A 12,899-nucleotide genomic window follows, 5' to 3' on the forward strand; every position below is an offset into this window, starting at 1 on the left:
GCCCTCTTGGCCTGCGCGGTAGGTGGGATTCCAAGTATGTCCCTTCAGGATGCCAGTCTTCCGGCTATGCAGGCAAACACTAATATGAGTACCGCTGTGGTGGGTTTTACAGATATAGAGAGGCAAAATGCTAGAGCCGGCTGGAGGATAAAATATCCTGCTCAGACAGACATTGCATACGCTGTAAGAAAAACACTGTATTGTGAAGGGTTTTTTTAATGTTTATGAAGAGGTTTACGTTTCATCATATAGTTATGTTTTTATTAATTTACAAAGATTTAGTGGACAAAAAGGTGATGCCACTGCCTATATAAAAGTATAGATTTTTTATTTTCACAAGTTCGTTAATGCTGGGGAACATTCCAGTTATGACTCTCTTGTGACTTATTATTCTTTCCAGAAAAAAAAATTGTATCATTTTCTTTAGAAAGACAACCGAAGAAGATAACAAAGATTTAAATCTGAAACATCACTCAGCATCAACAATGATATTTGTTCGCGTTTAGCTATGCAACTTAACAGCAAGGAAATTTTATGTGTGGAATTCAAAAGACTCCCTTTGTGCAAGCTATCCCCTCGGGAAATCGATGCAACCCTGTGAGCAGGTGCAATAATGGGGCTTAACGAAAAGTAGCGGATAGATGGATAGATTCGTTACATTCCTGGTCATAGGTGGTTGTGAACAATTGTATAGGCACATCAGTTTTCTTCCAGGGGAAGAAGATTTTGTAAATAATATGCAGTCTAATTTCTTGAATTTATACTTAGATTGAAATACAGCATATAGAAAGATGCACTTATGAATCAGTAGAGTGAGAACTTCTGAAAATCCACTAACACAAAAAGGCAATGAGAATGCTAGTAAATATTGTCAAGGTTTCAGAACTCTGGAATTAACCAACAGGCTGCAAAAATCAGAACAATGTTTATTCAAGAAACATATGGCTAAATCACAATAGTAACAACAAGTTTTGTGGTATTTTAAACTGCCCTCTTCCTATCCTCTCTTCTGCTCTGCAGTAGCTTTGAAAATCAAGACTCACAGTTATGGTTGCTCTGTTAAGCAGCAACCTATCAGCCAGCGAAGGGGAAGAAATAGATTTAGAGCTTCCCCAAAGCTCCATTTCCAGATAGTTGTCACTCTTGGATGCACCTGACAACTCCCCCAAAAAGCGCCACTGTCAGGCTTGTGCATAATTCAGTAGTCTGACAGCTCACTCAGTGTGTGAAGCCCTGTTCTCGACCTTATGGTGCCAGGCAGCACTCCTGGAGGAAGTGTCGAATAGAATAGATGACGGTGGTCAATCTTGTCTTGCTTTGATGTTACGAGCAATATCTCTAATGTTTCTCCTCTAAGAATAACGTGCAAAGCAGTTTTGTGTAGACACTTTCCTACCAAATGCTTTTGATTTTTCCTCATGAATATTTGCTGTATTTTATCACATGTGTTTTCTGAATCAGTTAAAATGATCATACAATCCTCCTCTTTTTTTTTTACTCATACAGGGCGCCAGCTATTGATTTATTCCCTCTCAGCTCTAAATTCACAATTCTAGCCTGCCCAGGGGAAAAACGTTCTGGGTCCTTTAAATGTATTTTCCCGTGGGGTGTGTGACCGCTTTCTGCCTGTAGAGGGCGCCGAGACATGCCAGGGAAACTTGCTTCCTGCTTCTGGCAGAGCAGGCTGGGGGCGGGGGGGGGGGGGGGGGGGCATGGGGCTTTTCCAGCACCAGGCTCCGCACCGCACACAGCTTCTGGGGCGGGGGGCAGACTGCTGCAGGGCTGTGTGGCCAGCATCACCCCATGGCCTGCAGCTGCCCTTACACCTACCTCCCTGGGGCAGTAATAATAGATCAGAGTCTTCTGGCCAGACGCCTCCCTGTGCACAGCACTCCCAGACCCCCAGGGGGCGTATATCCAGCAACTCCCAGGGGGCAAATTTCTAGAAAGTTCCACCTGAGAGGCGCCACAGCTTCACTGCCACTGTGTGAGTTGCTTCCAGGCTCCGGGAACAAGGTCTGTATTTTAATCGTGGGAGTTCGGATTCTTCTCCCTGGGGACTCTCTCTGTGCCCTGCAGGTGCCTCTCCCTTGGCTGCGGTGTCTTCCTGGGGAATCTGCCTCTGTCTGTGGAGACACGTGGTTGGGTTCTGATCTCAGCACAGGGCGAGGCATTTTCGGGGCGGCTTCTCTCCGCCATGTTGGAGAGGAATCTGTCCTTGGTGGTGTCTCTGAGTTCTGTGAGGATGTTCCTTGTGTAATGCTCTCAGCGCTGGTGAGGGGTCGTCTTTGGGTGCTGAGTCCTAACACAGAGGGTGGGGATTCGGGGGGCGGCAGGGGCTCCGGGGATCGGGGCAGGCGTGGGGGAGGGGTGGGGATGTTTCCTGGCTCTCATGTCAAGCTCTGTGGGGAGAATGTTTCCTCGGGTGCATCACCTCAGCCCTGGGATTCCTCTCCCTGCGGGCTTCTGCCTCAGCCTGTGAGACACTCTCCTTGGGGGTTAGCTCGGCACGAGGGAGCACTTTGCCTTGGGTGCTCTGTCTCAGCCATGCTGGGGCTGGGCTTTCGTGCTGTTCCGCTGGTCCCTGGTGGGGACTCTTAGTCCCGGGGAGACTTTCGTGGGTGCTCCGTCCCTTCCAATGGGGGTGCTGTTCCTCTGATGCTTCAAGACGAGAGGGAAACTCTCCCAGGGGGGGCTCTGTGTGAGCCGAGGGGCAGGGGGAGAACTTCATCGTGGGCGCCTTCTCAGCACTGGGGGTTTGGGCTCTTTCTGGAAGCTCCCTCTGAGGTCTGGGAGCTGAGACTCTTCCTCGGAAGGTCCATCTCTGCCCGGCAGGGGGACTGTGCCTTGAGCGCTCTCTCTCAGCCCTGGGTGAGGAGGGTTCCTTGGGTACTTCCCCTCCCTGATGTAGGGGGGCTCCTCTTCCCTGGCTGCTCTGGCTCAGCTGTGCCTGGGGAGCATTTTGGGGGCTCTGGCTCTGCCTCAAGGGGTGGATTTTCCCTAGTGTGTTCTGTCTCAGCCTTTTGGGTGAGGTCGTAGTTGGCTGCTCTCATGCACTGTGGGGTGGCCTGTTCTTACTTGGATGCTCAGCCTGGGGTGGAGTCATTTTCCTTGATTTCTGTATGTCAGTCTTGCAGGCGTTCTATCCTTTTAACTCTGACCTTGGGCATCTAGTGGGAATCTGGGGCTGACAATGTATGAGAGTTGGTTGCATTCTATACTCGGAAATACTTGCTATATAGGGAGTCTTTAATCTCAGCCACTGTGATGGGTATGCAGGGACCTTTCATTATGTCTAAATGTGCATTTTGTATTGATTACTGCGGTTTATTGGCCATTCATGTCTGTCTTTTATGAAGAGCCTTTCCAGGACTTTTACCCACATTTTATTGAGATGTTTGTATTTTTAAAATGCGTTTGTAGTTCAACATATATTTATGTATATATTTAAATATATAATTTTGTGTGTCTTCTGCAGTTGTGTTTTGCTTTGCGACTCTCTTTTTTTTTGAGAGAGAGAGTGTGTGTGCGCACACGAGCAGGGGGGAGGGGCAGAAGGAGAGGGAGAGAGAGAATCTTAAGCAGGCTCCAAGGCCAGCGTGGAGTCAGCCTGGAACCCAACTCGGGGCTAGATCTCACCACCCTGAGATCATGACCTGAGCCAAAATCAAGAGTCAGATGCTTAACCGACTGAGCCACCCAGGCGCCCCATGTCACTCCCTTAATAGTGTCTTTTTGATGAAAAGGAATTGTCACCTTAATTAAGTCTAATTAATCAATCTATTCTGCATAGTTAGCACTTTTATTCTTTTCAAAAGCTTTCCCTATCTAAAGCCACAAAGGTAATATCCTGTTTCCTTCTAGATCTCCTGTTCATTGGAGATCATATTGTAAGGATGGGAAGGGGATCAGAGCAGAGGTGCAGTTCCCCGTAGGGAGCAGGTGGACTTACTGAAAGGACCACAAAGGCTTGCAGGTCCCCGTGTCAGCCATCTAGCACCTGCTGATTCCAGATGTATGTCTCGACTCTGTCCTGTGGCACTGGAGTATCCGCCCACCGTTGCTCCAACACCACAGAGCTGTCGCTGCCCCTCCGTCGCGGTACGTCTGCCGTCTGGCAGTGCGCGCCTTCCAACCTGCTGCTTTTGCTTAAACGTGGTCTCAGCTGTTCTAGGCCCTTTGATATCCACATACTCTGTAGTATCAGCTCATGAATTTCCCCCAATATTAACAGGTGGAGATGTTTACATTTTAAATTAAAAAATTACTTACATTTAAGTATGATGCAATAAGTATTCTGGGCAGAAATGACAATAATGCCTTAAAATGAGTCTTGCAATCCATGCAAAATGTCTATCTCCCCATTACTAGGGCCTTCAGCATCTCTTGGTGAGGTTTTCTGTTTTACATGTGGTTCTCCAGCACACCTTTCGTTAGGTTTACTCCCTGGGTTTTGATGTTCCTAACACTCTTTTCAATGGTATTTTAAATTTCTTTTTCTAATTATTATTCTTATTCCATAGAAACAGAGGTGGTATTTGGTTCTTGCTCCTACATCCAGTAAGTTGGTTATTGTTCCCTTATTAACTCTAATTGTTTTATATCCTTTTGGATATTCTGTGTACAAAAATATTCCATCTGTGAGTGACATTTTTACTTCCTCCTTTTCAAAATTCATACTTAGTTTATTTTCCTGGCCCTGCTGCACTTTTTATGACTTCCATATATTCTCAAATCAATAGCAGACATCCTTCTCTTGGTTGCAAATGTAGGTAGAAAGTGTTTGGTATATCACCATTAAGTATAATGTTTGCTATAGGATTTTGGGGGGATTTTGGGGGGTATTCTCTGTTAGGTTAAGGAAACTGATGTCTAGTCTAACCTGCTGATAAGTTTTTTAAACATTTTATTTATTTAGTTTTGAGAGAGAGGGAGAGAGAACACCAGTGGGGGGAGGGGCAATGGGAGAGGGCGAAGCAGACTCCGTGCTGAGCAGGGAGCCCAAACTGGGACTCCATCCCAGGACCCTGGTGTCCTGACCTGGGCTGAAGGCAGATGCTTCACAAGCTGAGGCACCCAGGTGCCCCTAACCTGCTGATGATTTTTAATCATGAGTAGCTCTTGAACTCGGACCCATTTATAAAATTAGTAATGGAATTTTTCCTTGTTTTTTTTCCTAAATATGCTTCACACGGACTCATTTTCAAATTTGAAGCCGATGTTGCCTTCATGGAATACACGACATCATGACATGAAGTCTCTCTCTCTTTTTTTTTTTTCTATTTGTGTTATGGGTTTGCTAATCTTCTGTGTAGAATTTTTGTTTGTATTTTTAGGAAAGACATCTTGGCCTGTAATTTTCCTTTCTTCTCATGTCAGATGTTGGTGTCAGGTTTATATTGGCGTCGTAAAAGAGTTGGGAACTAGTCCTAGAGTTTGTGTCACACAGATGTTATTTCCCCCTAAATGTTTGGAGAACTCCTCAGGGAAGCCTTCTGGAGAGGAGGTTTTTAATTTTCTGTTCATAGTTTTACCAGATACGGGACTTCTCAGATTTTCTCTTTCTTCTCTAGTAAACTTTTGGTAAGCTTTATTTTTCTATCAGTGTCTCTATTTTATCTCGGCTAATACAGTGGAAGGTGCCAGGCAGGAGTGCTGGGAGAGCCAAGGAGGGGTGGTCCCTGGGTTGGGCTGGAGTCAGGTTGAGCACAGACCAGCCTCCCGGGCTGCTCAACCCTCAGCATGGCCGCTTTAGTCCAGGCCCTGATGTCAACATTTTCGGTGCAAATGCAATTAAAATTTTGTATTTAAAGTGAAATACAATGAACATTTTGTAGTTAGAACGTGACGAAAGTAGTTTTTGGGGAATGGTAGTTCTCAGAAAAGTGGGTTCACACTCACCACCTTCACAAGAGATCCATTGATAAACAAGCGTATCAATTGCAGGGTGAGGGAAGGAGTACTGAGCAGACCGAAAGGCTTCTTCACCAGTCACTCCTGTTTCCTAGGTTCCTTTGCAACATGGTTGACCATAGCACATGAGGCCTCATGTCAGGGATTTCAGTGACCTTCAGATCTTGTTCTGGCCACTCTCGATGCCGACAACACCCTCCTCATCTCGACACTTTCATAAGATGGTCTGTTCCAAGCAAAGGGATTTTCGTGAACAGATACTGAAGGGTGCCTGCGAGTGACCTGGAGAAGCACCTGTCTGGCCAAACCCTCCCACCAATCCTGGGAATCTTTGGGCTTGCAGGTCCCTTCTGTCCCCACATCTCTTCCTTACTTTGTCCCTGAGTTTTTGTCACAGTTATACCTCTGTGAAATACTAAGTGAGTCAGTACAAGGAAAGCATTTAGAAGAAGACCTGGCTGGTCTGAGATGCTCCATGAAAATCATTTCCCCCTTTTGCAGTCCTCCTTAATGGGAACTGTCCATGGTTCAGAAAAGGTATTTGTATCGCCAGTTGATTCCAATATAGTGGGGCAAATGTGGGGGTTATCCTTGGAGGAGAAGACCTTACAGCTAGTCTGTCATACAGATATGTCCCATTTGATCTATGAGCAACATGGAAAAGTGCCCAACATGTGACTCCTAGACTGACATATTTGAATTCCCTGCCATTGGAAGCGAGGGGATGAAAGATTCTGAAATCCTCTCCCCTCACCGTCTACAAGGGGCCTTCTGTGAAGACTCAGGAGGTACTGATAATGTTGCATTAAATCAAATCGGGGAGAAAAAAGGGATTTTCGTCCCCTGACCTGAAAGTGTTGACATAGAATGGTTTACTCTTCCTCAAAGAGGTAATCATGTGTTTATTCAATTCTGGAAGAGAGGTTCACCTTCTGCAAGCAATCTTTTTTTCTTAATTTAAATTAAATTAATTAACATACAATGAATTATTAGTTTCAGAGGTAGAGGTCAATGATTCATCAGTCTTGTATAACACCCAGTGCTCACTGCATCATGTGCCCTCCTTAAAGTCCAGCACCCAGTTACCCCATCTCCCCACCCCCTCCCTTCCAGCAACCCTCAGTTTGTTTCCTATGATTAAGAGTCTCTTATAATTTGTCGCCCTTTCTGATTTTATCTTGTTTTATTTTTCCTCTCTTCCCCTATGATCCTCTGTTTTGTAACTTCAATTCCACATATGAGTGAGATCACATGATAATTGTCTTTCTCTGATTTACTTATTTTGCTTAGCAAAATATGCTCTACTTCCATCTACATTATTGCAAATGGCAAGATTTCATTTTTTGATGGCCGAGTAGTATTCCATTGTATACATATTCACCACATCTACTCGATCCATTCATTTGTTGATGGACATCTGGGCTCTTTCCATAGTTTGGCTGTTGTGGACATTGCTGCTGTAAACACTGGGGTGCAGATGCCCCTTTGTATGACTACATTTGTATCTTTGGGGTAATACCCAGTAGTGCCATTGGTGGGTCATAGGGTAGCTCTATTTTCAAGTTTTTGAGGAGCCTCCATATTGTTTTCTGGCGTTGCTGCACCAGCTTCCATTCCCACCAACACTGTAAGAAGGTTCCCGTTTCTCTGCATCCTTGCCAACATCTGCCATTTCTTGACTTGCTAATTTTAGCCATTCTGACTGGTGTGAGGTGGTATCTCACAGTGCATTTGATTTATATTTATTTACCTGATGCCCAGTGATGTTCAGCATTTTTTCATGTATTTGTTGGCCATTTGGATGTCTTCCTTGAATAAATGTCTGTTCATGTCTTCTGCCCACTTCTTGATTGGATTATTTGTTTTTTGGGTTTTGAGTTTGATAAGCTCTTTATAGACTTTGGATACTAGCCCTTTATCTGGTAAGACATTTGCAAATATCCTCTTCCAATGTTTCAGTTGTCTTTTGGTTTTGTCCACTGTTTCTTTTACTAGGCAAAAGCGTTTTATCTTGATGAATTCCCAAGAGTTCGTTTTTGACTTTGTTCCCTTCCCTTTGGAGACATGTCTAGCAAGAAGTTGCTGCAGCCAAGGTCACAGAGGTTGCTACCTGTTCTCTCCTCTAGCATTTTGATGGATTCCTGTCTCACACATAGGTCTTTCATCCACTTTGAGTCTATTTTTGTGTATGCTTTAAGGAAATGGTCCAGTTTCATTCTTCTTCATGTGGCTGTCCAATTTCTCCAACACCATTCATTGAAGAGACTTTTTTCCATTAGATCTTTCCTGCTTTATCACGATTAGTTGGCCATAGTGTTGAGGGTCCATTTCTGGGTTCTCTATTCTGTTCCATTGATCTGTATGTCTGTTTTTGTGCCAATACCATGCTGTCCTGATGATTACACTGTTTGTAATACAGCTTGAAAACCGGAAATGTGATGTTGCCACCTTCGGTTTTCTTTTTCAACATTCCTTTCACTATTTGGGGTCTTTTCTGGGTTCATACAAATTTTAGGATTATTGGTTCCAGCTGTGGAGAAAAAAGTTGATGATATCTTGATAGGGATTGCACTGAATGTATAGATTGCTTTGGGTAGCATAGACATTTTAACAATATTTTTTCTTCCAGTCCATGAGCATGGAACGTTTTTCCATGTTTTTGCGTCTTCTTCAATTTCTTTCATGAGTGTTCTATAGTTTTCTGAGTACAGACCCTTTGGTTCTTTGGTTAGGTTTGTTCCTAGGTATTTTATGGTTTGGGGGGCAATTGTAAATGGGATCAACTCCTTAATTTCTCTTTCTTCTATCTCATTGTTAGTGTATAGAAATGCAACTGATTTCTGTGCATTGATTTTACATCCTGCCACTTTGCTGAATTCCTGTATGAGTTCTAGCAATTTTAGGGTGGAGTCTTCTGGGTTTTCCACATAGAGTATCATGTCATCTCCAAAGAGTGAGTTTGGTTTCTTCTTTGCCAATTCAGATGCCTTTTATTTCTTTTTGTTGTCTGATTACTGAGGCTAGGACTTCTAGTACTATGTTGTACCACAGTGATGATAGTGGACATCCCTGTTTTGTCCCCGACCTTAGGGGAAAAGCTCTCAGTTTTGAGAATGATGTTCGCTGTGGGATTTTTATATATGACTTTCATGATAGTGAGGTATGTTCCCTCTATCCCTACACTGTGAAGACTTTTAATCAAGAAAGGATGCTGTACTTTGTCCAATGCTTTTTCTGCATCTATTGAGAGGCTCATATGGTTCTTGTCCTTTCTTTTATTAATATAGCATACCACATTGATAGATTTGAAGATGTTGAACCACCCTTGCAGCCGAGGAATAAATCCCACTTGGTCGTGGTGAATAATCCTTTTAATGTACTGTTGGATCCTATTAGCTAGTACCTTGGTGAGACTTTTTGCATCCATATACATCAGGGATATGGGTCTGTAATTCTTCTTTTTGGTGGGGTCTTTGTCTGGTCTTGGGATCAAGGTAATGCTGGCCTCATAGAAAGAGTTTGGGAGTTTTCCTTCCATTTCTATGTTTTTGAAACAGCTTCGGAAGAATAGGTGTTAATTCTTCTTTAAATGTTTGGTGGAATGTCCCTGGGAAGCCAAGTGGCCCTGGACTCTTGTTTGTTGGGAGAGTTTTGATTACTGCTTCAATTTCCTTGGTGGTGGTGGGTCTGTTCAGGTTTTCTAGTTCTTTGTGTTTCAGTTTTAGCAGTTTATATGTCTCTAGGAATGCATCCATTTCTTCCAGATTGCCTATGTTGATGGTGTATAGTTGCTCATAATATGTTCTTATAACTGTTTGTATTTCTTTGGTGTTGCTTGTGATCTCTCCTCTTTCATTCATGATTTTATTTATTTGGGTCCTTTCTCTTTTATTTGGATAAGTTGGCCAGGGGTTTATCAATCTTATTAATTCTTTCAAAGAACCAGCTTCTAGTTTCATTGATCTGTTCAACTGTTACTTTGGGTTTTTTTTTTAAAGATTTTATTTATTTATTCGACAGAGATAGAGACAGCCAGCGAGAGAGGGAACACAAGCAGGGGGAGTGGGAGAGGAAGAAGCAGGCTCATAGCAGAGGAGCCTGATGTGGGGCTCGATCCCATAACGCCGGGATCACGCCCTGAGCTGAAGGCAGACACTTAACCGCTGTGCCACCCAGGCGCCCCTACTTTGGGTTTTTTTAAATCCATTTTTAAATTTATTATGTTCAGTTAGCCAGCATATAGTAAATCATTAGTTTTTGATGTAGTGTTCAACAATTCATTAGTTGTGTATAACACCCAGTGCTCATCACAACAGTGCCCTCCTTAATACCCAATACCCAGTTACCCCATACCCCAACCCCCCCCTCCCTGCTGTAACTCTCAGTTTGTTTACTAGAGTCCGGAGTCTTTCATGGTTTGCCCTCCCCTCCGATTTCTTCCTGTTTAGTTTTCCCTCCTTTTCCCTGTGCTCCTTTTATTTCATTAATTTCTGCTCTAATCTTTATTAATTCTCTTCTCCTTCTAGATTTAGACTTTCTTTGCTGTTTTTTCTCCAGCTCCTTTAGGTGAAAATTTAGATTGTGAATTTGAGACCTTTCCTGTTTCTTGACAAAGGCTTGTATTGCTATATACTTCCCTCCTAAGACCACCTTTGCTGAATCCCAAAGGAGTTGTGTTTTCATTTTTATTTTTTTCCATGAATTTTTAAAATTCTTCAATTTCCTGGTTGACCCATTCATTCCTTAGTAGGATGCTCTTTAGCCTCCGTGTATTTGAGTTCTTTCCAAATTTCCTCTTGTGATTGAGTTCTGGTTTCAAAGCATTGTGGCCTGAAAATATGCAGAGAATGATCCCAAACTTTTGGTACCAGTGGAGAACTGATTTGTGACCCAGGATGGGATCTATTCTGGAGAATGTTCCATGTGCACTGGAGAGGAATGTCTATTCCGATGCTCTAGGATGGAAAGCTCTGAATATGTCTGTGAAGTCCATCTGGTCCAGTGTGTCATTCAAAGCCCCTGTTTCCTTGTTGATCTTCTGCTTAGATGATCTGTCCATTTCAGTGAGTGGGGTGTTAAAGTCCCCTACTATTATTGTGTTATTATCAGTGTATCTCTTTACTTTTGTTATTAATTGGTTAATATAATTGGCTGCTCCCATGTTAGGGGCATAAATACTTGTAATTGTTAGATCTTGTTGGATAGACCCTTTAAGTATGATATAGTCTCCTTCCTCATGTCCTATTACAGTCTTTGGTTTAAAATCTAATTTGTTTGATAGAAGGATTACCATCCCAGCTTTCTTTTGATGTCCATTGGCATAATCAGTGGTTTTTCACCCCCTCACTTTCAATCTGGAGGTGTCTTTGGGTCTAAAATGAATCTCTTGCAGACAGCATATCTATGGGTCTTGCTTTTTAATCCAATCTGACACCCTGTGTCTTTTGATTGGGGAATTTAGCCCATTTATATTCAGAATAAGTATTGAAAGATATGAATTTAGTGCCATTGTATTACCTGTAAAGTCACTATTTCCATATGTTGTCTCTATTCCTTTCTGATCCATGTTCCTTTTGGGCTCTCTCTTTGCTTAAAGGATCCGTTTTAATATTTCTTGCAGGGCTGGTTTAGTGATCACAGATTGTTTTAGTTTCTATTTCTCCGGAAAGTTTTTTTTATCTCTCCTGTTTTGAATGCCATCCTAGCTGGATAAAGTATTCTTGGCTGCATATTTTTTCTCCTTTAGCACCCTGAATATATGATGCCAGTACTTTCTGGTCTGACAGGTGTCTGTGGATAGGTCTGCTGGCAGTCTAATGTTTCTACCCTTGTAGTTTATGGAACTCTTGTCCCGAACTGCTTCCAGGATTTTCTTTGTCTCTGAGATTTGGAAGTTTCACTATTATATCTCGGGGTGTTGACCTATTTTTATTGATTTTGAGGGGGTTTCCCTGTGTCTGCTGGACTTGGTCGCCTGTTTCCTTCCCCAGATTAAGGAAGTTCTCCACTATAATTGGCTTCAGTATACCTTCTTCCCCCCCTTTCCTCTTCTTTGGGGATCCCAATTGCTCTAATATTGTTTCACTTTATGGTGTCACTTATCTCTTGAATTCTCCCCTCCTGATCCAGTAGTTTGTCTCTCTTTTTCCCAGCTCCTTTATTCTCCATCATTTTATCTTCTGTATTACTAATTCTCTCTTCTGCCTCATTTATCCTATCCGTTAGAGCCTCCATTTTTTATTGCATCTCATTCATAATCTTTATTATTTCGACGTGGTTAAATTTTAGTTCTTTTATTTCTCCAGAAAGGGTTTCTCTAGTGCCTTCTATGCTTTTTCCAAGAACAGCTGGTATCTTTATAGTCATTATTTTGACCTCTAGTTCTGACCTCTTACATATGTCCATACTGATTAGTACTGCCTCTTGTTCTCTCTTTTGAGGTGAGTTTTTCTGCTGTGGCATTCTGTCCAGAGAAGAGTAGATGAGCGAGAGAACAAAATACTAAATGGCAACAGTGACCCCAGTGAAATACACGCTAAACAAATCAGGAGAGACCTGAAACCGAAAACAAAAATTTTAAAAATGAGAGAATATAATCAGATAGGTGAACAGAATAGAGCAATCCACTGGATCCTGTGTGTATTTTTTTTGAAAGATTTTATTTATTTATTTGACCCAGAGATACAGCAAGAGAGGGAACATAAGCAGGGGGAGCGGGAGAGGGAGAAGCAGGCTTCCCACTGAACAGGGAGCCCGCTATGGGTGCTCGATCCCAGGACCCTGGAATCATGACCTGAGCCGGAGGCAGACGCTTAATGACTGAGCTACCCAGGTGCCCCCTGCTGTGTGTATTTTGGTCTGTTTGTTAGAAAACGAAATCCCAAAATTGTAAAGAAAGAAAAACTTATTTTTTTCCTTTCCTTTTATTTATATTTTTATAATAATATTTTTTATTATATTATGTTAGTCACCATACGGTACATCCC

General features: G+C 42.8%; 1 protein-coding gene across 2 annotated transcripts in view; it reads left to right on the top strand.

Moving 5' to 3' along the window:
- Positions 1-1,794: 1,794 nt before the first annotated feature.
- LOC148106828 (integrator complex subunit 6-like) overlaps positions 1,795-12,899 on the top strand; it is a 43,664-nt gene continuing 32,559 nt past the window's right edge. Inside the window, exon 1 of one of the 2 annotated variants that reach the window (XM_087859578.1) lies at positions 1,795-2,016. In XM_087859578.1, the coding sequence (XP_087715704.1) occupies positions 1,804-2,016 (213 nt within the window). In that variant the 5' untranslated portion in view covers positions 1,795-1,803. Of the gene's footprint in view, positions 2,017-2,191; positions 2,275-12,899 lie in introns of those variants that run through there. The other variant, XM_087859579.1, reaches the window with a different exon arrangement.

The sequence above is a fragment of the Ursus americanus genome, chromosome X (genome assembly GCF_024610735.1).
Source record: "Ursus americanus isolate L20-20 chromosome X, mUrsAme1.1.p, whole genome shotgun sequence".
NCBI lineage: Eukaryota > Metazoa > Chordata > Mammalia > Carnivora > Ursidae > Ursus > Ursus americanus.